At 43.4% G+C, this 25,308-nt stretch overlaps 2 protein-coding genes and 2 non-coding genes across 4 annotated transcripts; all 4 read right to left on the bottom strand.

Annotated features, from left to right (window-relative positions):
* Window positions 1–148: 148 nt before the first annotated feature.
* fam131aa (family with sequence similarity 131 member Aa) lies at window positions 149–4,405 on the bottom strand. Its single transcript, XM_029525572.1, has 5 exons — window positions 4,347–4,405; window positions 2,324–2,435; window positions 2,063–2,245; window positions 847–984; window positions 149–687 (listed from the first exon to the last, which is right to left on the bottom strand). Exons 2-5 carry the CDS (start codon window positions 2,412–2,414, stop codon window positions 149–151), a joined length of 951 nt encoding a protein of 316 aa, XP_029381432.1. The 5' UTR covers window positions 2,415–2,435; window positions 4,347–4,405.
* Window positions 4,406–5,340: 935 nt separating this feature from the next.
* eif4g1a (eukaryotic translation initiation factor 4 gamma, 1a) lies at window positions 5,341–24,150 on the bottom strand. Its single transcript, XM_029525565.1, has 30 exons — window positions 23,736–24,150; window positions 21,696–21,822; window positions 21,522–21,602; window positions 20,090–20,272; window positions 19,602–19,701; window positions 17,140–17,291; window positions 16,807–16,899; window positions 16,153–16,225; window positions 15,107–16,063; window positions 14,921–15,009; window positions 14,610–14,799; window positions 14,210–14,343; window positions 13,154–13,273; window positions 12,636–13,034; window positions 12,069–12,215; window positions 11,734–11,970; window positions 11,402–11,506; window positions 10,923–11,204; window positions 10,627–10,744; window positions 10,446–10,545; window positions 9,929–10,251; window positions 9,675–9,793; window positions 9,373–9,545; window positions 9,116–9,241; window positions 8,535–8,616; window positions 8,274–8,372; window positions 7,579–7,728; window positions 7,357–7,438; window positions 7,059–7,199; window positions 5,341–6,455 (listed from the first exon to the last, which is right to left on the bottom strand). The coding sequence occupies exons 2-30, from the start codon at window positions 21,768–21,770 to the stop codon at window positions 6,274–6,276; spliced, it is 5,112 nt and encodes a 1,703-aa protein (XP_029381425.1). The 5' UTR covers window positions 21,771–21,822; window positions 23,736–24,150; the 3' UTR covers window positions 5,341–6,273.
* LOC115058403 (small nucleolar RNA SNORD66) lies at window positions 11,612–11,689 on the bottom strand. Its single transcript, XR_003842074.1, has one exon. It is a non-coding gene; the product is annotated as a small nucleolar RNA SNORD66 (small nucleolar RNA).
* LOC115058411 (small nucleolar RNA SNORD66) lies at window positions 12,515–12,591 on the bottom strand. The gene has a single exon (XR_003842082.1). It is a non-coding gene; the product is annotated as a small nucleolar RNA SNORD66 (small nucleolar RNA).
* Window positions 24,151–25,308: the final 1,158 nt, after the last annotated feature.

Genomic DNA, 25,308 nt, shown 5'->3' with positions numbered 1-25,308 from the left:
TGAGACAGAAGGCAGTGAGTGGTGGAAAGACAATCGGGGGCGGACAGGAGGAGGAGGAGGTGAAGAGACGTCTACGGTGAAATCAGAATAGATTATGCCACATCCAGAACCGACACAGACCCAAAGAGACATAAAGATGTACAACACATCACATTAAATACTCTTTCTCCTCGGCTCCATCCCTCTCCTCCTCCTCCTCCTCCTCCTCCTCCTCAAACGAGGCCACTCCAGAAGAAGCCCGGTCAGAGAAGAAGCTCCTCCGGCTGCAGTGCCACACCCGGACCTCGTGAAACACGCTGCCTTCCTCCTCGTCATCCTCGTCCTCCTCTCCAGGGGACTCGGAGTGAGAGGTGGAGTAGCAGGAGTCAAACCTGCTGCTCCTGCCCCGAGGCCTCCACTCAGGCTTGTGGTGGACGCAGACCTCGCTGTGCTGCTCCTGCAAAGGAGCTGGCTGCTCCTTCTGACCCCCCCGCCTCTCCTCTTCCTCCTCTTCCTCTCCCTCCAGGAATGGGCTCATGCAGTCGTTGGGTAAAGTAGGTGAATTGGTCTGGGATGAATGTGGGTCACTGTGAGATTCAGGCCTGCTGCCACTGCTGGAACCCAGGGGACCGTGGGAGGGCGGCGCCTCACCGGCGTCCCCCTCAGGCCGGCATGGCGCTCCGGTGATAGGATTGAATGTGGCGGCGTCTGAGGGAGGAGCAAAGAGTCAGAACACCTGGGGACAGGTGGATCATCAGGGGAGGGGGTGGGGAGATGAGGAGTTTTGTCAGTGATGATACACGAAATGAGGATGATGAGTGGAATGAAATGAGAGGAGATGACAAAAGGGGAGGGTCCTGTGGATACCTGAGCTCTGGCTGGAGAAGGCGTGAGTCTGCCCGTTGTTCTGGTTGTCTTCATCGTTGAAGTCTCCCTCCTCGTCATCATCTATAGACGCCCAGGCACGCAGCTTCGCCTCAGCGATGGCAAACTGCTCAGCAACTCCTAAAAGGGATCAAAGATTACCAATACCTGAGCATCCACGTTAAACTAAGTTGGACTTTTTTTTTTGCTCTTTTATCAATTCACAAAAAAAAAAACTGCCTTTAATGCTGACTTGCACCAGAAACAATGATTTATAGTCTACTTGTTGTTTTCTTGAAAATTGTTTAAATCTATAAAACATAATAAAAATTAAGAAATGCCCATCCCAACTTTCCAGAGCTGAAGATTACATCTTCAGAAGGTTTGTTTTGTCTCACCAGGAGGATAAAATATTATTGTTATATTATTGTCTTGTCATAAAAAAAAACAAGACAACACAAAATAGTCCTATTTAAGACATCAGTACCAGTAATTTCAAGCATTTTTGCTTCAGAAAATAAAATAGATCAAATCTCAATATAGCTCAAGTAAATAAACAGCTATGATAGTTCCAGCTTTATTCATCTTTTAATCTCAAAAGCTTTACTGAAGTGCGTAAAAAGCGATGACTTCATTCTGTCCAGGACGTACAGTCTCTGTGTAACCCATTTCTCTCCCTCGCTCTCTCTTTTGATCAAACGGCACCGGAGAGGATGAGTCAGAGCAGAACAACAGGAGCTGCTGCACCATTGGTGGGCAGTGAAGTGTTTTGGGAGAGCCTTTAAAAGGCCACCATCTGCTGCCAAGACAAGTGGTCACCCAAGAGCCAGCACGGAGGGCGGGGCCGCCCGCCGACATACAGGAGTTTTAGGGGATTAAGTGCACGACAGAAGGTGGACAGCGGCCAGGAGATGATGCTGGAGCTAAACCAAGTTAAACATAAGAGGATGCACATGCCCACACCAACAGATGCCAGCGAGTTAAACTACAGTTTGAAAAGTGTAAAAGCTGGACAGGAAACAAATCCTTTTACTTCTTTCCCCGTCATGCTTAGTTAATATTTTAAAGACTCGTCTTCCCCTTTTCTGTTGCATATATTTATACTTTAAGTTGCTTAAAGGGACTGCTGCAGAAGAATTTATTTTATCTTTTGTGCAATGACAATAACGCATCTGTCTCTGTCCATGCAGGGGTTGCTTAATGCCAGAGGAATAAATACCTGCAGCGAAGCGGGCCTCCTTCTCTCCTTCAGTCAGATGGCAGTAGGAGCTGAAGTGGGAGTGGGCAGTCGGAGGAGGGCCCGCAGGTTTGGGCCAACCTTTCCACTCTATGAGGTGAGCGACCCGGCCCTGAGCCAGGGAGGTGGGCTTGGTCACATGGTCCCTCACTGCCTGCGAAATACCTGGACACAGAGAGAGAAGGGTGACGATTCAAAGTTTGGAGTTGTGACTTAAGCTGCTGGAAGAAAAAGGCGTCTTACCATTTAAGGAGGATCTGGCAAGTGCTGCAAACTCATGGATGCCGACACTTTTCCGTGAGTCTGCTGGAGATTTTCCTGACTTTGGAATCATTTCAGTCTCCTCAAATTTCACCTGCAAGAAAGGTTAGATTTGTCTGAAAATCCTTATTTTGCGCCACAGCATGAATCTAGAAAAAAAAAAAAAACTCAGTTTTGTCTACATTCGTATCTGATCCAGCACTGACACCAGTTGTTCTGGCCCTCAGCTGTTAACAAGGCTTCTTCCTACCTCGTCTTCCCTATTCTCTCTGCTCCTGGACCGCAGCCTCATTGTGGACATGCAGAGATGGTGTCACAACACGGCAAAGCAACACAACTGAAAGTCACAGCTTGGGTTTTCCTGTTTAAACCAGCCGGCAGACAAGCAAACAGCTCAGTCCTAAATTTACTGCACAGATGCTAAAGCCATGGTAAGCCGGTGAAACCAGTTAAAATGGTCTGGGCTGAGCGAGGTGAGGGCAGTGGTGACGCTCCCTGTGCAACCGGGCAAGCATATGGCATGTCACCAGCTGTGGTAAGCAGCTCCAGCCAGGTCTGCTGATCCCTATTAAAAGTGATGGAGTAACTCACCCCAGGTGCATGGCTAACACACATGTAGCTGCATACAGCAAATCTCATGGGTGGGATGAATCTGTGCCAGAAGAACATGAGAAGCTTAAAATATGCCTTGTTTTGAGGGCAGGTGATTCTTTCACTGTCAGGAAACATGTTCCCTGAACACAACTCGGAGCATGTGCATGACTTGACAGATATCCTTAAGCAGATTTGCTCCCAAAGAAGCTGAGAAAGCGGGGCTGCTGACTCCGGTGGAAGACTTATGATGGTCAAACATGGCGGTATATTTGTATCAGAGACAAACAAGCCAGTGCAGGCCCGCGAGGCAGCAATGTGGAGGTGTGAACAGCTCCCACAGCCCTGTGTGATGTTCAACACTCGTCCTCCGAGGCCTTCGGCAACACACACGTGATGAGCATGTGGAGCTTAGCATGGCTCCCTCTTAAGACCCAAACACACGGATTTTTAAACAAGACTCGCTTTTTAAACAAGGCACTTTCTGTGGGAATGATATTAGGGTGAGAGCGCTACACAATATACATCCCAATCCCAGCAGGCGTGTGGTGAGGGTAGTCTGGCACCATTTGACACCGCTCACTTCAGGTCAGTTTGGAGTCACCCATGTTGCAGGGCGACAGTGCAAACCGTCATGCTGCCCCACAATATACACGACAAACTGTAACATTTGTGATTATCAAATCAGGAGTGAGGCAAATGTATCTGCCCCATTTGGCTGTAGACTGTTGTTTTGGACTCTGATTTGAGGGGGGGGGGGGGGGGGTGTCATCTGAAGCTGTCACCTCCAGCTGTGGGTTTTTCTTTCCACTGTTTTCAGTCAAACTAACTTTATTAGACTAAATAAGAAACAGAGTGATCACAACCTACCAATGTAAATGTCAGTTGCAGCAGGATTTTACCTTTCTGTGAAATGCATGATGATTCTTTTAAAGTCACACTTCACACTTTTCCTGCTGATTTCCATTCATCCTAATTCCCATCAGATGGATTCACCAGGTTCCTTTCTTTGTTTCTTCCCTGCAGCTCTCAGAGCCACTGATGTGACCTACAGGACCAACAAGTGGGAATGACTTCAGTGCCTGCACCCCCCCCCCCACCAAGCCCCGAGTCTGTCTCTGGCATGAACGGATGGAGGGAGGAAGCTGCAGTGCTAATGTGAGGCGGGTTTTTGTTGTTGTTGTTCGTTGGTGTGGTGGAAATGGTGCATTCAGGCAGTATAGTCGGTTGAATAACGCATCGGCCCTCCACTCGGTGCAGGCCTGTATCCTGCAGCAGCCTGAAGTGTCCATCTGCATACCGATGTCTCCGCACCTGCATCGGATCAGCACCATGAGCCCCCCCCCGGCTTTTAAATGCACCTTCTGCACGCTTGTAGTTACCCCCCCCCCCCCCCCCCCCCCACCTCACCTACCTGTAAGTCGGACCGCGGCGGCTCATCATAATCCGCTTTAATTGCGTCCGATCCGATCAACAGATGACACCGGGCGGCTCAGCGTCGGCGCCTCTCGGTCGGCGGAAACATCCTCCGCGCTCCGCCGCCGCATCTCCAGCGCACCCGCACCATTTGTTGCTCGGTAAATGGGTTAGACACAGGATGTCCAAATGTCTCCCGATGGTGAGCGTCATCAACGCAAGGCGGTGTCTCTCACACACACACACCCTCCCCCTCCCCACAAAATGAATTGTTAGTCTGCGATATGTGGATGTTTGTGTGCGTTAACTTTGTGGTTATTGTGTTCAGCTGTTTGTGGTGACGAGGCGTTAATCAGGTTAGTGTGGACGATCTCCATCATTTTTCACTGATTGACATCAGGAGCTTTAACGGGTTTTCTCCGTTTTGAGGGAGCAGCTGTCTGGACACAATCACGGAAAGGTAATTTGTTATGTTGGGGTGTGAGTTCCAGCACTGACCAATAAAGGGAAGCCTTCATTCCTCCCTGATGATGGAGGGCCCGGGTTCACAGCATGGTCAGCCCTTTCTGATATCCAAGACTGATTGTGTCCATGTTTCACCCGTGAGCTCAGTGACAGAAGCTGTATTTTGATGTGCACTGGTTGTGGTCAGCATCAGAGGGAAGGAGATCCCACATGTTTCAGACAGACAGGCACAAAACTGTTCAGCAACTTAATAAGTCCTTTATTTGCAATGTTCCGTGACCTCATCTCTCCAGTTTCCGATGCAAAAGAAGCAATAATTTCTTAAATAAAGAAAGCAAAAAAATATTTACAAAATTCCAATAAAACTAATAATCAATGGATTACCTAAAGCACCTCTCTGCATCCGGACAACTGCTGTTGGAAAAGGATACACTGCAATTACATCAGCAATTTATTGTTTCTGAAAAATAAAACTGGAAAAAAGGTTGTTTTCTTAATTATCATTATATATTTACAGAACGCTCCTGAAATGAGTTTCCACTTAAAGTAGAAAAGGCTTTCGGATCATTTCTGTTGTCTTTTTTTTTCTTTTTTTTTTAAGTTTATATATTCCATTAAGTCAATTTTCTGTAGACTTCAAGTTTTAATGGTGATTGGGTCAATACGAGACCTTTATGTCAACTTAGTTTAAGTATAGAGGAGGTAAAGGTGAAGAGTCAGTGTGGTTCACTACTGGGGATGGGTGAGGATGGCTTAGAAGCATTAAGACCACCCCCTAGTAGTCAAGGTCAAAGGTCAACATCAGTCCTCCATGTTTCTGTCCTCTTAAATTCATGATAGGAAACAGAAAATAGACAACCTTTGCTTTAAAAACTCCATCCATCAAATGAAGATTAGTTCATGTACATTTTGTCTAGCGGCTTTTGCCCCCTGTATAATTAATAGAAACACACTTCAGACATGCTGCACACTCCAGTAAGGGACAAAGACATAGAAGAGCTGTGTTTGGATTGAACGCACATAATGGCATGATGATACCCACTCTAGCACACACCCCGCTTTTTCTTGCAGACCACATTGTTAGGCATGGTAACCTTAGAAAAGCAGCCCATTGTATGTATTATTGTGACAAAAAGTTTCATTCTGATGTGGGATATTTCACACCTTGTTAACAAGCAATCCTGCTGAATCAGTTTTCAAGTTTATTTGATTAGGACACTTGCTGTGACAAGCAGGTGGGGAAATAATGAGGAAGCAAGAGAGGGGTGGGTAGAGAGAAATGATTGTTTTCTGAGTCCATCCCTCAAAGAAACAAAACAAAATAATAATAAAGACATATCCTCACTGAGGATTTTGAAATTGAGTCTGCCTCTCTGGCATTATTGTCCACAACTCTCCACAGCCGCGTGCAGAGCCCCCACCTTGCCAAAGGGAGGGGTGGCAGCTTTCAGTCCAGTCTTTTACTCCTTGTCAGACTCCTCCTCTGGCTCACGGAGCCAGGTGAAGAAGGCGGTGACGGATTTCAAGGCCACACCTTTGCCAGTTTGCTCTGCAGGGTCTTTGCTGGATTCCCACTTGTAGAAGGCCTCATCTTTAATGACGTCCTCGTCGTACAAGGCGTCAAAGAACATCCGCAGCAGGTCTGTAGTGACAAAACAAAGGTCAGTGCTGAGATAACAGTGTTTTGTGACAGCCAATTGGAGCTCAACCAATGTGTGCTGCAAGGGGAGAGAAGGGAGTATGCAACAGCCCTGAAATAAACACAAACTAATGTTTAATTATTAGGTTTTGTTGCCGTTTCTAACCAAATCAGTGGAAAGTTGTTTTGTTCTTGTTTTTTTTTTTTTTTTGTAAATAATGCAGATATCCTGATATCCACTTTGGTCCATTTACGCCTGGCTGCAACACTTTGCACTTTGGCCAATCAATCATGTCAGCAGTCAGGAAGTTCTGAAAATATGTGCTCAGATTTTTGAAAAGTATAAAAGGAAACATTTATTGTATTGTATTTTTTTTTTTTGAGAGACTCCAATAAGCTGTGCCATTAAGAAGTTTAATTTGAGCTCTGTAGCTTATTTAGTCACACATATCAACATTTGAATGCTTTAAAAATAACCAAAACTTAAAATGATGAGGTCAGCCTACATTTAAGCATTTCTTACAGGGCTGCTGCTATAAAATATTTATTATTGGTCAGTCTCTGAAAGTGCAGCTTTAACACTCCCAGCAGAGGCAGGACACTCACTTGCAGGCTGCTCCATGTGCACCATCAGAGCCTGGAGGGCGTAAAGGGCCTGCAGCTCTTTTTGCTCATCACACAGGTACTTGTGCAGCAGTTTGGCCCTCTCTTTGATCTGCTGTGCATCTAACCTGTAGGGGTTGTCGCCTGAAATGAAAAAAATTAAAACAAACATATGCTCAGACGAACCACAATCACAGATATAACTCTTCTGCTGTTACCAACGGTGTCTCTTGTTTGTTTAATAGGATAATTGTGGCCAAAAACTGGCCAATCTTGCGTCGACATGCTGAGTCATACTTACATATGATGGCAGACTGACACACTGACGTCATCAGTGCACGTATTAACTGGTTGGAAGCCACTTGCTGCTCATCCAAGTTAGCCTGCAAAAAACAAAAAAGAAAACTGTTGAACATCAGAAAAATTCCACAACCACCCTTTATATCAGTTAGCAATGAAACCTTGCATGGAGTATTGGATTGTGAAGTCAATCATGAGCAACATTACTGGCTCTGTCACAGACCTCAACCCAGTCTATGATGCGCTGGTTGGTGGCCTTATCCTGCAGAAGTCTGTCCAACTGTTTGCTGAGCTCTTCTCCACTTAGGGCCTTCTTCTTGCCCACTTCCTTTGACTCTATTTCTTCTCCTGATCCTGTGGTGAAATCTACTTTCTGAAATGCAGAAAAAGAAAGACCTCATGTAAGTGAGTGACTTGTTAGTTTTATTTTATACTTAGGAACAATCAATTATTGTATTTTAAAATAAAAAATAAACACAAACACAAAACACATTAACCCTTAACAACAAAAAACAAGTATGTGTGTGTCTATATATTATATATATAAATAAATCAAAAATTAATCAAAATGAGTCCAAAATCTAACTGTTAGTAAACTGCTCTACCTAACAGTAGTTCACATTTTGGTCCAGCAGAGGGCTTGACTATTTACCACTGTAAATCTTTTAAGTACGTTGATAAACAAAAACACAAACGAGAAGTTCCGTGACATTTGAATAGTCTGCATGTATTTGATATTGAGCTACACTGTCTCAGTAAGGTTTATTTTTGTTTGCCTCCAATCAGATTTGGGGGGGATTACAGGACCCATCCATCCCCATCAACTACTTTTTAGTCAGCCAGTCAACCCTAACCCAGTCAGAGTGTTCATTTTAGGTTATTTATTGGTAGTACTGCCTCCTACCACGGCACACAGACCTGCTCAGTGACAAACTTGTTGACGTCTTCATCTTTTGGCAGGAAATCACTCCACTTTAGCGCACCTTCTGTCCACATGGCTCCCACCTTTTTCTGTGTCTAATGAGAGAAAAACATTAAAAGAGAGGTGAATCTAAAATGCAAAACAAAAATACAAAATGTAAGGAAAATCTTTTGAAGCACAACATGGTGTGATGAAGAAGTGTGCATCCGCTCAGTATGTGATGTGGGGGGGGGGGGGGGGGGGGGTGTCAGTCTTACCATTTCTTTGCAAAGCAAATTGAGGATCTGTACCAGCAACACAGCAGCTTTCTCCAGAGGCACAAGAGGCTTCGAGATCTCCCTGGAGAGAATCACACCAAATGAATGTAGTTTCCGATTGCTTTCAAACTTGATTAATACGCAGTATTTTCTTTTATTTATTTATTTTTAAACAGCATTTTATCGACTATGATTAATTAAAAAACAAAACAAAAAAAAAAAAACAATTGCATTTAAGGCAAAAAAGGTCAGCATTTTTCTATTTCACTTCCTAAGAAAAAAATTTTGCGCTTTCCCTACTGGAAATAAGTGACCTCAATTTTTGATTGACTAGAAAACTTCCTTATTCTTCTAGAAGGTAAATGGGTCAGTGACATACAAGTATTTTTTTTTTTTTACTGCAGTAAAACTATCTTTTGGTAACATTTGAACTGCAATATGTAAACTCAGTCAGAATGTGACAGGATAGAACAGCTGATAAGTGTGCGAGTTGTCAGGCTCTATTGACAATCAAAAGGAACTAGGCTTGTTTAAACTGTATCATTACATCATTTTTGTTAAGATCCAGCACTGGAGCTCACCTAAAGAGCTGTCCCATAGCGATGCCTCCCTCAAGGAGCATGGGGGTAATGAGTTCAGCCAGGTAGAGCCAGATGTGAGGTATATCTATGGCCATATCGTCTGCCACCTCCAGGATCTCTTGTAGCCTGCACACACAAAAAAAGATGATTGAACCCCAGCAGAAAAAACCAACAACAAAATAACAAAAACAAACCCCAACCTTTCATGCACTGGAAATACTTTGTGATGTTTTCCTTGCTATATAATGATAACTTACCCTTTGTAGTACTGCTGTGTGGGCAATGTCCCTGCCTTTACAAGTTCATGCAGCAACTGGCCCATGTGCTCTCTAGCAATGGTGCTGCGCTCAAGCGTGGACTCCACGCCGGTCCGCACAAACACATAGAGCAGTGCCGTGCTGTTGAGCTCTGCCACACACTGCAACGCCTCCTACAGACCCAGAAAAAGGGGGAGAACTGCTAAGCACCGGTGTGGCCTCACAGTCCAAGCATTTTCTGGTAGGCCTGTTTAGGTGCACATGTTTGAAGACACTTGAATGTGCTTATTCTTAGTTTTTACCTTCATGTCATTGATGTGGAGGTATTCTTCTATGATAGCATTCGCCTTCTTCTCCACCTCCTCCTCACTCAAAGCAGCTTTAGGCAAAGGAGGAGGAGTGGGGGCACTGTCACGTTTAGCTGCAAAAAAACCCACAAGGTTAAAGAAACTTCTTTAAAAAAAAAAAAAAAAAAAATCGATATACACTGTTCTATTCAACTTTCTTGTAAACTAATTATTAAATTAATTTAACTTTTGCTGTGTGGACTTCATACCTGTGACATCTTTGCCTGGACCCCTGTCCCGGCTTCCCCTGTCCCGGCTTCCCCTGTCCCGGCTTCCCCTGTCCCGGCTTCCCCTGTCCCGGCTATCAGTCATGCTGGCGACGCGACGCACAGGCTCCGTTGAGGCCCTGCTGTCTCCACCCCTCCCACCACGCTCCTGCGACTCCCTGCTGAAGCTTCTCTTGGTGATTTGGTTCCGGCTGCTCCTTTCGTCACGACCTTCCCGACCTTCGCTACGATCAAATCGGTCAAAGCGATCCCTCTCGCGGTCACCCCTGTCTCTGTCACCACCACGCTCACGACTGGAGCTTGACCTAAAGGTTAAAAGTGAAACGTTTTGATAACTTAATCCACTCATTTTTAAAGCTATATAGAAAATGGCCATTACTGGTTGACAGTGTTACAGATGGAAGCAGGATGCATTAAATAGAATTAGATTGGTAATACTGATATACTGGGTCTGTACAGAACAATGACATGGTATTTTACTTCAACAGCTTCTAAATACCTCTGAGGAACTCTGCGATCAGAGTCTGCTGAAGACAACAATAAACCAGACTGCAGGGCTGAGAAACGGTTGAGCGTACTGGTAGCTGGACGACCTGAATCTACAAGAAAGAGAAGAACAGATTAACTCCAAAATTGCTCCCGCATCCTGAACTGTGCAGCCTTCTTGAAGAATGTTTTACCCTGCTCTCCACTTGCTGGTTTGGCTCCAGTTCCTCCGCTGCTGCCTTTGCCCCAGCTCCCCCATGTGCCTTTGCCTCCTGGTGCCAGCAGTTGATTGTTGAAGTCCAGCGCACCAGGCTGCAGGCAAACAACCAAGAAAAGTTGCTTTCACCATCATCCACTCACAAAACATATAAAATGCCGAGTCCTTTCTGGAGCACGACAACATTTATGGTGCAATGTGATTAATTTTACTTTTAAAATGTTGGAGGCCAAGATTTCTAAGAGATTTTTTTTTTTGGTTAAAAACTCTTACCTTAGTGATCTTGCTCAGGCGGGTGGTGTCGATGGGTCTGTTCTTTGAGATGGGCACTGTGTTCCACCCTTCATCCTGAGCCTGGGTAGCCCGGCCACCTCCTGGTGTGTGAGGGCCTCGGCCCCCCATGCTACCGCCCATCCTGCCCCCTCCTGACTCTTTCTTGGACATGAGCTGCTGCTGGACTTTAATCTGTTCCCTGTGCTCTTCCATCTCGGCCTCCTTATGGATTTGGTCGATTGTTTTGGGACCCTGGTCTCCTCTTCGGGGCACCCAGTTACTCTGTGGATCAGAGATGGAATACTGTCACAAGGCCATCTTCAATAGTTCCAAAATGTGTGCAAACGCCAGCTGTTTAATATCAACTTTTAAACTTTTCATATCACAGCTGAAAGCACCATTTTTGGTGTTGCAGCAATACTTTTTGCCTGTTATTAGCACTTAATTTCAGTTAACTCAAATGGAGTCATTAAATTTACCCTTCTAAGGTCCAAAACATCTTGCAGCATGAAGCGAATTCTTGATGAGGTCTTTCTCTCTTTGATGATCTTGTCCATCTGGTTGAAATACTGGTCCATTCGAGGCTGAGGGGGACAAAGGGGAGGAAAAAAAAAAAGCAGCTTTTATGAGTCATGTTTCCAATGCATTCATACATACATAAATGAGTGAGATTGACTTTGGTGCTTTGTCTCCTCAGTTCCTCAATCCCATCATAAAATAATCAGTGGCCCAGACACGTGGCACAAAAGTAAAGGTCATCCCTGGAGACATAGTTTACAGTTCACTCAATCTGTGTTCATGCTTCACCCACCTTGGCCTTTTCAAAGTCCAGGTCTTTGCCAATAGTGGAGAGGAGCCTGCAGAGACACTCTAGAGACTCTTCATCATGATTCTTCAGCAGTTTCACAACACAGTCATGCATGATGGCCTCTGTCAGCATCTTCAGCTTGAAGAGCTCGCCGATGAACTTAATGTTACCCAGGGAGCGGCGACGGGCTTTGTCTCTGGCCTCCTCCAGCTCCACCCTCAAGCGTTCACGCTCTTCGTCCTGAAGGGATGGAAACATAGTTGTTTAAGCATTATCAGTTTTTGTCTGATTTAAAAAAATAGACCATGGTAGTTGTAAGACATCAATGCATTTCCTACATCTTTAGAGGCCTCCATCTCTTTTTGCTTCTTCTCAAAGATCTCATCATCATCCTGGTCCTTCTCAAATTCTTTCTGACAGCGGTTGAGCAACAATTTACGGAAGTTGACAAAAAGTCCTGGCTTGTCTGAAGTGGGGACTTTCAACTGGAAAAGAAAAAAGTTTAATGCAATTAGTATCTTGTAGTGAATAATCCCCCCCATCACTAATAATTACATAACTTAACTCATAGTTAAAACCAAACCAATAGTTGCATGCCTCCAGTTAAACCAGTAATAAACTCCAGTTCATTAGCATGTACTAGCATGTTCTTATGATGATGACCTTTGATCACAAAGAACAGTTCAGAGTTCAAGTGACTTGTGAAATATTGCATTCGAGGCAATGAGAATGGACATCAAAGATTAAGAATGCATAAATAAGAACGTTTACAGTGATATGGTTGCTCCTTCATTTCCTCAATACCATCATGAATGTTAAGTGGCCCAGACACGTGGCACAAAGCAAAAGTCATCACTGGAGCAAATAATACAAGCACAAGATTTAATTATAATCAAATGACTTACTCCCATAAGGCAGCGGCACATGTTGGCGTAGGCCACAGAGAAGTTCGGCTCTGAGATGGCCTTTTCAAAGATGAGGTCAATGGCTCCCTTCAACCGCTCCTCCGTGTCTATAGTTAGCTCTGTCACCTGCTTCATCAGCTCCTGAAACTTCTGAGGAGTCAGCTTGTTGAGGATACTGCGCAGACGCTTAAAAAGCTCCAGAGTCTTGGCCTGTTCTTGGTCTCCTGCTTCTGTTTCTTCTTCCTCTTCACCACCGCGGCTACGAGTTGGCTTCTTCATGGAGGGCTTCCAGGCCTTCTCAGCCTTGTTGAGCTGCACATCATCATTGAGGGACATGCTGCTGATGATTTTCCTGGGTTCTTTACGTTGACCCTGCTGGGAGCGACGTGGTCCAGGAGGCTATAAGGAAGCAAGGGGATATGTATGTATATATATATATTAGTAGAAAAATAATATATAAAAAATAAAAATATCAAACTGAATAGTTCAACCAAGAAAGAACTGACAAAGTCACTCACTGGGCCTCGAGGTCCTCCCACTGATCTGCTCCCAAGATTCCCCAAATATGAGGGAGTGAAATCAGGACCAACACTCATTAGTCGAGCTGGGTCAGCAGGCCGCAGGGGGGTCTTATTTACCTGAAGAGAAAAATATGTTCTGGCCGGTTTTTGAATGAACAGACATGTTTTATTTCTATGCTCAGCTGTAAAAATGTATCCCATACTTAGGATGAGATCTGATCACTATTGTACTTAGTGACTGTACTTTAATAAGCTTTAATGCCAATGGGCACCCATTTGTCTTTGCTTGCAAGTCAAAATTTTGTAAAAATAAATAAATATTCCAAACGTGGCACACCCCTTACATTGATATTAGTTGTGGGCAAAAGAGCAAAAAATAACAGTTTTTAATGTCGTCATTCACGGCAGCACATCGCTGAACACTTGTTCAAGTGGCTCGGTCAGAGCCCAGACAATAGCCCAGGGCTGCAAGTATAACAGGTCTATGCTGAAACACCTCTATGAGGAAGAACTATCATAATTCCTCCTGATTGCTGTATAGCTGCTAAAAAACCCGAAACCAGTGTTTGCATTTTTTCAGTCGACTAATAATAGACAGAAGCCACCTGTGAAGCAAATATGAGGTTTCTCTAATGTGGTGTTCTACAATGGCATTCATGTGAAAAGAGACAAGATCAGCATTGCAATTTTTATATAGGTTGGATGAATGTATCAGGAGATATCCTGTAAACTGATATACACACAAATTTGAAGATAAACAAACAAACAAACAAAAAAAAAAAACAACTTTGGGTTGATTTCAGATTGGAACAAGTTCTTCAAACCACTTAGGAGACAATATTTAACAGACACTGGCAAGACATAAAAAGGAATTTATTTGTCATCATCATTATTATTATTATTATTTTGAGACAGCTGAGTAAAATAACCTTGTGGGTAATGTTTCCTGCATCATCTGCTGAATCAGTACCATTTCTTTACTTTTTTATGATTCAAGTTCTCAGCATATACAATTGGTGCCTTTGATACTCCACAAGTCAAAACATCACCTACCTTGTCAAGGACCACATCACTGATGGTAGGCAAGCCCTCAGGTTTGTTCATACTGGCGCTAATAAACTGGAAGCCCAGGAGGAACTCCCTGTCGTACCGCTTCTTCTCCTCTGGGTTTATTGGCTTCCAATTTTCTGAAGGATGTGCAGGAAATGTTTAAATTCATGAGAAAACATTCTTGAGGATATACTCTGAGGAGCTCTCTAGTCCCTGATATTGAACTGCTAATTTATTTGCAATTATGTTGTTAGCAGATAGAACCTGTCTAGTTCTCTGTTTGGAAATTTGACACCCTAAATCCCCACTGTAAACTGCAAATGACCTCATTCAATGTATAAATCAGAGCAGTAACTACACACAAAAAGACTCCTAATTGCGACAAGTCTTAGTCATTTCCTACCTTCTTTGTACTGGTATTTCTGCTCAGTTGGCTCAGGTGTGGTTTTGGGCTGGTCAGGTTCTGTATTCTGCTTGTCTTCTTTCTCTTCCCACGTCTCATCTGCAGCCTCAGTGGGAAGTTCAGCTGGAGCAACAGGGACAGGGTCGGCCTGAGTAGACAAGGGTTCTGAAACAGGCTTGGCATTCTGCTCCTGCAGCAAACATAACAGGAAATGAATACACAGAAGGGTGTATTTGGCAAACAAAAAGTTCTCCAGATTATCAGTGATACAGCAGATGGGAGTCTTGAGCACGACCTGGCTCAATACACACCTCTGTGAAGGCATCCAGGAGGTCTCCAATGGCCTCCTTTTTTTTTATCTCCTTCATGTTCTTCCTCTTCTTTGGCACAGACATAACAGCTTCAAAGAAAGGACAAATTGTTGACATTGAAATTTCATATTTATAGAAAAACAGAGTCAACAATTAAATATGAAAGTCAAAATAAATCTCATATACCTTGCATAGTAGATTCCTCTGTAGGGCAGCTAATAGAGGCAGGAGGGGCATCCTCACTTTTCTCGTTTTCCTCTTCCTCTTCCTTCTCCTCCTTCTCCTCCTCCTCCTCCTCCTTCTTCTTCTTCTCCTCCTCTTCTTCTTCTTCTTCCTCCTCCTTCCCCTCCTCCTCTTCCTCCTCTTCTTCCTCCTCCCGGGCTGGTGTTTCAGTTTTAGCCACAGTTGTGGATTCCTGAGATTGAGAAGCTTCAGGCTTGTCAAGGGGTGTAGTGTCTGAAAATGCCACTTCCTCAGACATTTCCTCAATGTGCTGAGGAAGGCCATTGGAGAGAGGAGACGCTACCGTTTCGACCAGTGTGGGTTCAGGTTCAAGGACAGAGCTTGGGACACCGTTCTGGGTTTGTGGAGCAGCAGGTTCCTGTGCAGAGACTGCAGGCTCAGTTTCAGTTTCAGTTTTTGTAGCCATATCTTCTTGTGCCACATTAACAGGGGTTTCTGTTGCTACAACCTCAGCAGGCATCTCTAACTTGGAGCTGGTTACCTGCTCCTCTTCAATTTTCTTCACATCCTCTGTTTCCTTTTCCTCCTTTTCTGGCACTTTCTCAGCTGGAACTGGGGTTGCCTGTGGTTCCTCCTTTTTGACAGGTGCATCTTGTGCTCCCAATGGTGCTGAGGGGCTGACAGGAGCATCTACTGTGTCACAAACCTTAGTATTGTCTTTATTTACCACCTCAGCAGGAGTAGTAGATGCAACTGCAGAAGGTAAGGGAGAGGGAGACTGCTGGTCCTTTATTAACAGAGGTGGCACCTCTGTGGCAGCTGTGGGAGCTACAGACTGGTCAGCTAATTCAGCAGATGGTGTCATCTGGCTGTCCGTTTCCTGTTTGGCCTCCACCAGTTCTGCGTTTAATGGGGCTGGGGGTGGAGGGGTCTCAGCACTAGCAGGAGACTCTGTTTCATCTGAGGAACCAAATATAACTGTTTTTATATATATGTGGAATATGAAAAGCTAATATTTTTATGCAAACCAAAATGAAAAACACACTCACCTTTTCTTATTACTGTAGTGGCAGGCTGTACAACTTCACCGTTGGTCTGTGCAGGACTCACCTCTGCTATGGCCTTCAGTCACAAAAGAAATGTTTTTAAATAACTGGAGGAAGACATTTCTTTGGTAAAGCTACACATATTCATCATAATTCATTACAAAATTTCTGCAACTCAATTGTCATGCACACAAAAATACAGCCTTCCAAATATTTCTCATATTTAGCCAACTTGACCCCCTATTTTTCCCTGCTGACAGTATATCAAAAACAAACAAATAAAAAATGGTTTAACTCTCCTAAAGCTACATGTTCTGCTGGGCAGTTTTCAACATGGGTTTATATACATACATACATGCACTTTTTTTTTTTTACACTTCACCAAATTTGGAAAAACTGCTAGATTGCCAGAGAAGCTAACCATCATTGCCAACCAACTTTCCCCAGTGAGAACTCCACAAATTCTCCACTCTGATTTCTCCATGTCATTCCCAACATACACGGTCCCTTAGGTCTGTAGAAAATAGCTGAAAATTGTTTATATTTCTCTGAAAATCTCAACTTACAGTAATATTTATGAAAAGAATCTGTCTTTGACCAATGGCATAATGATCTGGATCTGAGTTTCAAAGAGGTCAATACACAATAAGGGATTACCTGTGGGGGAGTCGGTGTGGTGGCGGATCTTCCACCTGACATTATCTCCTCTGTGATATCACGCCCGCCTTGGTTGGGGTCTCGTATTCTTATCTATCAGGAAACAGAGCATGTATTAGCTAGTTTCCCAGTAACATGTATCCAACATGAAAGTACACACGGTATGTGATGATCCTGGCCATAGTGATCTATAGCTGGCACGCATCATAATAAATACTATTGTTATTTTGAAGTAAAAAGGGAAAGTTCCACATTGAACATGACAATACAACTGCCATTCATTTTTTTGACCTCAGACAAGAGACGGGCTGCCCTTTTGTTGTGACACACTACCGGTTTTCGTTCTCTCTTTGGTGGGCCTTGTGACTGTGCCGGTGGTTGCTGAGGAGGTGGGGCTTGTTGTGGCTGCTGGGTGGGGTTGATCATGACCGGCGCAGGCTGGACAGATGGAGAGTACTGCGGCTGAGCTGGATAGTATGCTCCTGCTGTAGTGAGAAAAAAAAGGCATAAATGAAAATAATGATTATTTAAAAAAAAAAAAAAACTCTTTCACATTCAATAGTCACAAAATTTTTCATTCCCATGGTCATGACCAAATTTGTTTGCCATGTATTTCTAACATCCCTACAAAGCAGGAACTACGTGCAAACCATAAGTGTAATTGTTTAAAAAAATGACATTTAAATAGTTGCAGTTTTTTTTTTGTGTGTTGTGTGCTAAAAGACCCTCTTGATAAATCAGTTAGAAAATTGATATTCTTGCAGCAACACAAAAACCAGAAGTCCCACTGACAGGTTATACAAAATATTGACAAACAAATTTTGGCTATTAAACCATGGGATGTTTTTGTCTAGAGTCACAACCTCCCTCTTATGATCGCACCCTGGGTGACGATAAAAGTGATTTAGAATGAAGAATGAATTTAATCATAATGTAAGTCTCTGGAGTAATGACCTTTAATCCAGACTGTGAAGAACAGACAGAAGCCATATTTTGAAATGCTCTGCAGTAAATAAACAGAAAAAAATACCAGCTCAATTATTACTAACTATAGAATTTATATACTGTAACCACATGAGACAAGTCACTGTATAAAAATTTTAAACAAATGAAATTTAAAAAGGGGAATTTGAGCTACGAAATCTAAATTAACTACCCAATAAACAAGAGAGAAAGAGACCTGGCAGCTAGCAGAGACAGATGTCTCACTGTCTTCCCAGTGTCAGCAGGCTGTTGTTCATCAGCAGAAAATTAAACTGACACAATAGATCAGAAGATTTTTGATATTTACTTGGTATTTACTTCTTGTTTCCACTGTTAGAGCAGCTGGAAACGTGACAATTTGATTGAAGAGTGGATTTTTGGGGGTTTGCAGGAGAGAAGATCTCAAATCCTCAGTTATAAAGACAACATTACTTCTGTTTTGTTTTTTTTTCTAAATTCTATTTTTCGAAACAGATTCCAGATTTTCTGGGCCAACTCAGAATCCGTTAAAATGTTGAGTTACATACACTACAGTGTTAATGCACATATTTGTAAGTGAAAGACCCCACAGTAATTGTGTGGCTACATGAAAGCAAATATAAAAGTGTGTGATTATTTCTTACCGTTTCAATATTTGTATTAGTGTTTCCGGTGTGCTTGCTGATTATTTTTAGATTACAATTAGCACATAATATTTTGGGTATGCAGTTTACACTTTGTGCTCCAATTTGCATGGAAAAGTACAACTTTGTGTGACACACACAAAAGATTAACACAATACAGCAAGAAGAGCCACAGATTTTTGCCACTGAAGCCTGCTGACCAACACATAAGCACACACTACTCACCGGGGTAGCGCTGGGAGGTGAGAGGAGCGCCGTGGAGAGAGAGACGGCCGTTCTCTCGCCCGCCTCCTCTCCCCCCACCACCCCGCCTCTCCCTCGCAGCAAGAGAGGGCTCTGAACCAACGCAGCAAAGTAGAGGAAGGGAATGAGGGTCAGGAGAGGGAGGTAAGGAGGAGATAGGGCAGGAAGAGACAGATGCAGAATGAGTTAATGAGAGGATCCAGAAGAAGCAGGGTGTTAAAAAAGGTCTCATGAAATGAATGCCTTTACCAATTTCCTCATATTTACTGGTTACCTCTATTGCTTTTTTAATTCCCAGGGAAAAAAAAAAGAGTCAGCGTTTGGGCAGTGTTAAATCAGAATCATTATGTTCTGCTCATTGCACCATATTGAATTCATTCTCCAAGTAAAAGTTTGATTCGCCACATTTGCAGAACAATATTTGTCCTTGAACGCATTTGCATTAGATTTGAGTCTTTGTCCCAGTTCTTGTTTTAAGTTAATCAATAACAGAATTTATTTCCCCTTATTCCCACCCTGTCATCCTGCTTCATGTCGACATACATTAAAAAAAAACAAAACAAAACAAAAACAAAACAGGAAAGCAGAAGTAAAGTTTCAGTCATTTCATGGAGCCTGTGAGGCAGCGTCAGGTGCGACTGCAGACAGAAAGAATACAGGCCAAAGCAGAATTAAGCCAGAACACATGCAACTGGCAGTTCACCACAAACAGCAGTGTTTTGACCCAGAAGGACATTAAAAGACACCAGGCAAAACTGTGACATGGCCCAGTGATACATACTGGGCAAAGGGTGTGCAAATGGATCTGGAAAAAAACCAGATGCTTCAGTTTGATCCCTCGGCTGAACATTTTTCAATGCTAACCAGAGGTTTTACCTCTTTTGAAAGACAATCACCATGTTTATGGTTGTACTTGGTTGTTGGTCTTGGGCTAAAGCCCCTTACCATAAGCAGGATATTCAGCAGGGCTGGTTCCTGGATAGAAACCTGGCGCACCACTGGTCACAGGATACTGCTGAGTGGGAGGCATGTATGGGGCCCGGTACTGTGCAAACAACAATGGCGGTACAATAAAGTTGTGAGAACGTCAGATCAATCTCTGCCACTTACCACAGTAACATGCTGACACAATTATAAGATGAGCAACCTTTTCTAACACCTGATTTTAAAATAAATGTACCAACAACATCTGTCCAAGCATTTTTTGAATGGTTTAGTTGAAGACCGTTCTTCAAGAATAAATCACATGCACCCAAAGTAGTGTACACATGAAGGCACTGACAAACAGCCACATTCTTCATCCCAACAGTTATTTTCAGACAATTACTGTAATACAAGCAGCATATATGCGGTATTTTTTGGGTAAGTTGTGAGGTAGACCTATAATGTGTTGTGCCATTTGAATAAATCAATTATTACTAATGAGGACCAACCTGTCCAGGGGGGGGGATGAAATAACCCTGAGGTGAGCCAGCGAAAGACAACTGCTGCTGGGAAATCATCATCATCTGTGAACTAGGTGGATAGACGTGAGCAGGTCCAACAGGTCGGGGGCCACTACTTGTCTGTACCCTTGGAGCACTGGTGGCCATGGCTGGTCGGTTTTGATAGTAACTCTGGAGAACAAATAAGGGGAAACGGGGAGAAAGAATGATGAAGACCATCTTATCATGAGTAAACATGTGTTGCTCTGCATTTGCACTTAATGTTTTTACGATGGTAATCCTAACCCATGTATTAAGACTGCAGCAGCGCTTGAAAAGGAAGTATTGCCGTAATATCAACTTTGTAGACCACGCTCAGTTCTTAGGTTACATTCAATTTAAATTATACTGGCTGTCATGACCCTGCCACAAAAGAGGCTAACCCAAGTTTCGGAGGGGGGACAAAGAAAAGCTGTTACCTGCAATGCTCTGTATCCACCCTTCAGCAGCGCAACACATCATGAGCAGAGAGCAAGAAAGGGAGTGAGATTAAGGTGAAAATGAGGACAACAGACAATGCGGAAGGTTGAGATTACAAGGCGTACAGAGGGAGAGGATGAAAGGCAGCAGTGTATCTCAGTCATTCACAGTTTGCACAAACAACCGTAGCCGCTCATGCAACTCTGTACAGGTTTGAAGGTTTGGTTAAGGAGTCATTTTTAGGGCTGCAGGCACATACAGAGAGTGATACTGAAATACTGCAGGTACCAAAAAAAAACAAAACAAAAACTTAATTTAACACTCAAACTGTTCAGCTGAAACCCCAGTCAAAGATTAACAGCATCCATTGTTTTAATAAATGGCATTACACAGTATTGTCCTTTATATGTACAGTACAATGTGCCATCTTTATCATGATATGTTTTGGACATTGTTGGCCAAATGCAAAGAAGCAGGGGATAAAAAAATGAAAGTGCAGATGCAGGATAAATAAATAAAGACTGGTTCATCTTTTACAACATTGGGACCCTTAATGACAGGCCCTAGAGAGATAAACGCAATTAGTTATTATCCACTTCTCCAACATGTAGGACTGAAAGCATGCTCTAAGCTAAGGAGAGAGGGATGTAAGGAAAAGAGAGGGGTGTTAGTACCTGTTGGTGTAAAGTACGGGGCCCTGCAGTAAACTGGGAGGATAGCAGAAGAGAGGAAAGAAGTAAAGATTGACATTCAAGGAGAAAGATGACAAACAGGCTATAACAAGCACACATGAACACATTTAGCCCAAGCCATGTAGCAAGAGAAGTCAGTGACAGAGACCTTTTTGGTAAAGAGCGGGAAAGGAGAAGTTCAACCAAGGCAAAACAAACATAATACTTAAGACTCTCAATGCAAAAACCCTAAATAAAATAATAAATAATAAACGTGCTGTGAACAATACCTGTCTTGGCTGTGGTGCAGAATTCATTTGTGGAGGTGGTGTGGCAAAAACAAGAGGGGGCTGCCCGGGGCCGTAGGCGGCCTACAGAGGAGAAAATTTAGGGAGAAAAAATGTGTTACCTGAGTTTAAGTGCCTAAAAGAAGTTTAATTAGAAAGAAAGGTCATGGCTCTCACCTGTGTCAATCCAGGGGAGGGGGCAGGGTTTGGGACAGAACTGGGTCCCGTTATAGGCTGTGGCGGTTTGTTCATTTCACGTTCTTTTATGGTGCTGCATTAGGGTGGCGTTGTTTTGCCAGCCTTTCTGAGGAAAACAGCAGCAAGAAATACACTATTAGCCATGTTTCAATACAATACAATGAAATTGAATTACTTAGTTAATTCTACTAGTTCTTTTTTTTTTAATGCCGCAATCACTAAAATAATGGTGGCGCCATAAAAGACAGATACCTGAGAACATAGTATAACTATGTGAACCATGAGTGAGGTAACATCTAGCTAAGCAGAGAGGGTGTGGTCTGTGGTTTCGCCTCCGATAACACTACCACTTGTTATAATCTTGGGTCACTTGTGGACCGCATGAATCAAGCATGTAGGCTTTTGCCACTGATAATATTCATGTACTTATTCCTTAATTTAAATTAAATCGCAACAGACTTGTGTATTAGCCCACTCAAAAATGCTTATTGTTAGAGAATGAAATTGGTCATGGTGGCTTTTGATCACTACAAAAGGAGTCTTAAATTTACAATCTTTCACATTTGATCAGGACCTACTATGGCCTCAACCACTGAGCAGGTGGTGCACACTTAAATGATCACAGCCTGACCAAACTAAGGGTAAATACGAAAGGATCAGGAGTAAATATTACCAGATCTTCCTTCAGTTCATGTGTGACTGCCACAGAGCCACTTGGACTGCTCTGGTTTTCAGTGAATTTAAGAAAATGGATACCTTAGGTCAAAGTTCATTTACTGTGTTAACAGTGGCTACTGCCCCCTGGTTGTGCTAACTCCATGTGCAAATAATACAGTCCTTTCACCTGAAGTCATTGTCAATTTCAAAGCCTGGCTGCAGCCTTTCCACCCAGATAAATTAGCATCAAACACGTGCTGAAATACGGTAGACATTAGCGTGAACTGATGGAAGCAGCTAGCAGACGTGTCATCCACCTGCTGACACAGGAACTATCGCTAGCTGCTAGCTAATGCCATGCTTCTTTCTGAAGGGGCATCATTAAGCTAAGCTACCATATGGCTCACTGGCGGCCAACAGCCTCCCGAGCCGGCATTAAATAACAACACTTTGAGGACCAAGTCGGAGTCTTTTCCGTGTTATAGCATTTTACTGGCCCGCCAGCGAGCCATCGTTCCCGGTCAAATGGGTGGCCGACAGCCGGCTAACGTTACGTGTCCCACTGACAGAGACATTTCACGGGGATACGCGACGTGGCTCAACGCTGAGTCCACATTTAACCTTAACGCACCAAGAGCCCATGGTGGACTAGTGAAGCAACGAGCGACGTGTTTACTGCTACTACTAATAATAATGATGATGATAATAATGGCGATGAAGCAACTCGACGCCAACAAACAAGCCGGTGGTAGCAGATATGTTGCAACACTTGACACCGATTAGGTTACATTTGAGCTATTGTCGGTTAACGTTAGCGGTTTAGCCCAGCCCCGTCCTCCGAGGTGAATTTAATTACAGGCCCGAGGAGATCCACCGACACAAACCCTAAGTCCGACACACATCCCGGACTAATATCCTGCGAAAAGGATGCCTGGGATCGAGGTTTGAACCAATCTGTGCCTATGTGTAAATCGGCAATGAAAACGTCCCTTAGAAAGATGAATCTGGTCGCTGTCTGAGCAACAACCTCCGGGAGCCTGCGGTGACTGCCGGCCACGAGAGCGACTAACCCGGGCTGTCACTTCGGCTAACGGCGGGATAGCTTCAGCCAAACGTCTCTCGGAATAAAACAGCATTAACGAACAAACCGGCTTTGACACATACAGATTACACTGGTTTTATCCGTTCTTGTACCTCTGCCAAGATTAGCCGGCTAGCCCCTGTGAGTGAGCGGATGACAGCCGGCGGGGCCTGCTAACACCGGCTAACACCGACGAGCCCCGTGTGCCTTTGACAAAAATGAAGCCGAGCTCCGGCGCACTCCAAGCTAGCTCTACCATCGGTACATGTTTTCACCCTTACCGGGAGTCAGTAGTGAATATGTTGTAAGATGTGAACTCGGGGAATCGGCCTCTGATCAGTCTTCTGTTACTGAAAGTAGTGGTGTTGTAGTTTTCTTGTCCTTTACTCCAAAAAGCAAAGTGTTGCCCTTTTCTTAGCTAATGACTTAGCGAGCTAGTTAGCTAACCGGCAGCCGGAGTAGCTGTCACTTCGGTTTAAATCCCCGGGCGTGCAAAAGTGACAGTGCTCAAAATCTAACAATATAGTACTTTGGGAGTACTACTGACAACTCCGATGGGCCCGCAAAAAGCCTCTGGACCGTAGGTCCATGATCAGGGCGTCGATGGTGACGGATTGCCGGTTCGGTACGTGCACCACAGTCGTGTGAGGAGGCTCAGAGCGAGGCCATAGTGCGGTGTTTCTCGTCCGTGGAGCCGGTGCGCCTCCGAGTCGCATGGGGCAACTTCCGGGAAAATTAAAATTTAATGCCGTTTCCTCGGTCATGTGATACGGGAGCTTCGGTCACTTCATCACGCTGATGCTCAAGCTGTTGCGGAGGATGTTGCGATGACATCCATCTACTTAGATATAAAGAAACATTTCAAAAATGACGAACGGTATTTATCTCTAAATGTCCACCTATCTGAAAATAAATTAAATTTGACACAAATATAAAAACAACAGACTTGTTTTGTTTTTGGTTTTTTTTTTAGATTGTGACATAATCCAAAATATTACATTAACTCACTAAACCTGCAACTAATTGGTCAAATTACGAGCAAATATTGCGAAACATTTGCTGGCTTGAACTTCCTCTAATGAGAATTTGCTGCTTGTCTTCCAGACATGACAGTTTATGTCTTTTCATACACTTGACAAATAATAAATTGTGAATAAAAATATGCATATTAATCAATATTGACCTTAGTTAGTTAGTTTCAGCCACTCCTTTAGATGATTAACACTTATTTTGACATCACCATCAGTTGAGCTTTCTTCATTTTCTACCTTATCTAACGTCAGTGATGACTGATTTTCACCCAAAGCTGTTGGTTCCCTCTGTGCAATTTATTACTTTTTGGTAAAATATGATTTATTCCCAATTATCAATCCCGTGAAAAATTGTACATTGACACGGACATGATCTTCCTGGCTGAAATGAAGTGCTATTAATGGTATGGTGTGTGTTTAGACTGTGTCCCGTCGGGACATTAATACACCCTTACACAGCCTAAAGTTAACAGAAAAATATCTTCATCATGCACATACTGCTGAGTGTCTGCAAGTTAGTTAATGTACTGACAAGAAATGATCATATCATTGTGACAGGTCCGCCATTCATAAAACTTCACACAAACTACCAACACTGACATAGCCTGTGTTAATATATACTTTTCCACTTTAAGATATAATTGGAAGTCATGAAATATGAAGACAGTTCAATGTTAGATGTTGTTTGAGTTTGCCTCCAGCAATGTAACAATGGGTTCTCTTGTATGGTCACACTAATTGGAAAACCTGTGCAATATACCTCTTATGTAAAGGCTCCAGTGTGAACATTAATGTGGTTATCATTTCTGTATACAACCTGAAA

The sequence above is a fragment of the Echeneis naucrates genome, chromosome 17 (assembly GCF_900963305.1).
Source record: "Echeneis naucrates chromosome 17, fEcheNa1.1, whole genome shotgun sequence".
NCBI lineage: Eukaryota > Metazoa > Chordata > Actinopteri > Carangiformes > Echeneidae > Echeneis > Echeneis naucrates.
This window is presented reverse-complemented; position numbering and strand designations above follow the sequence as displayed.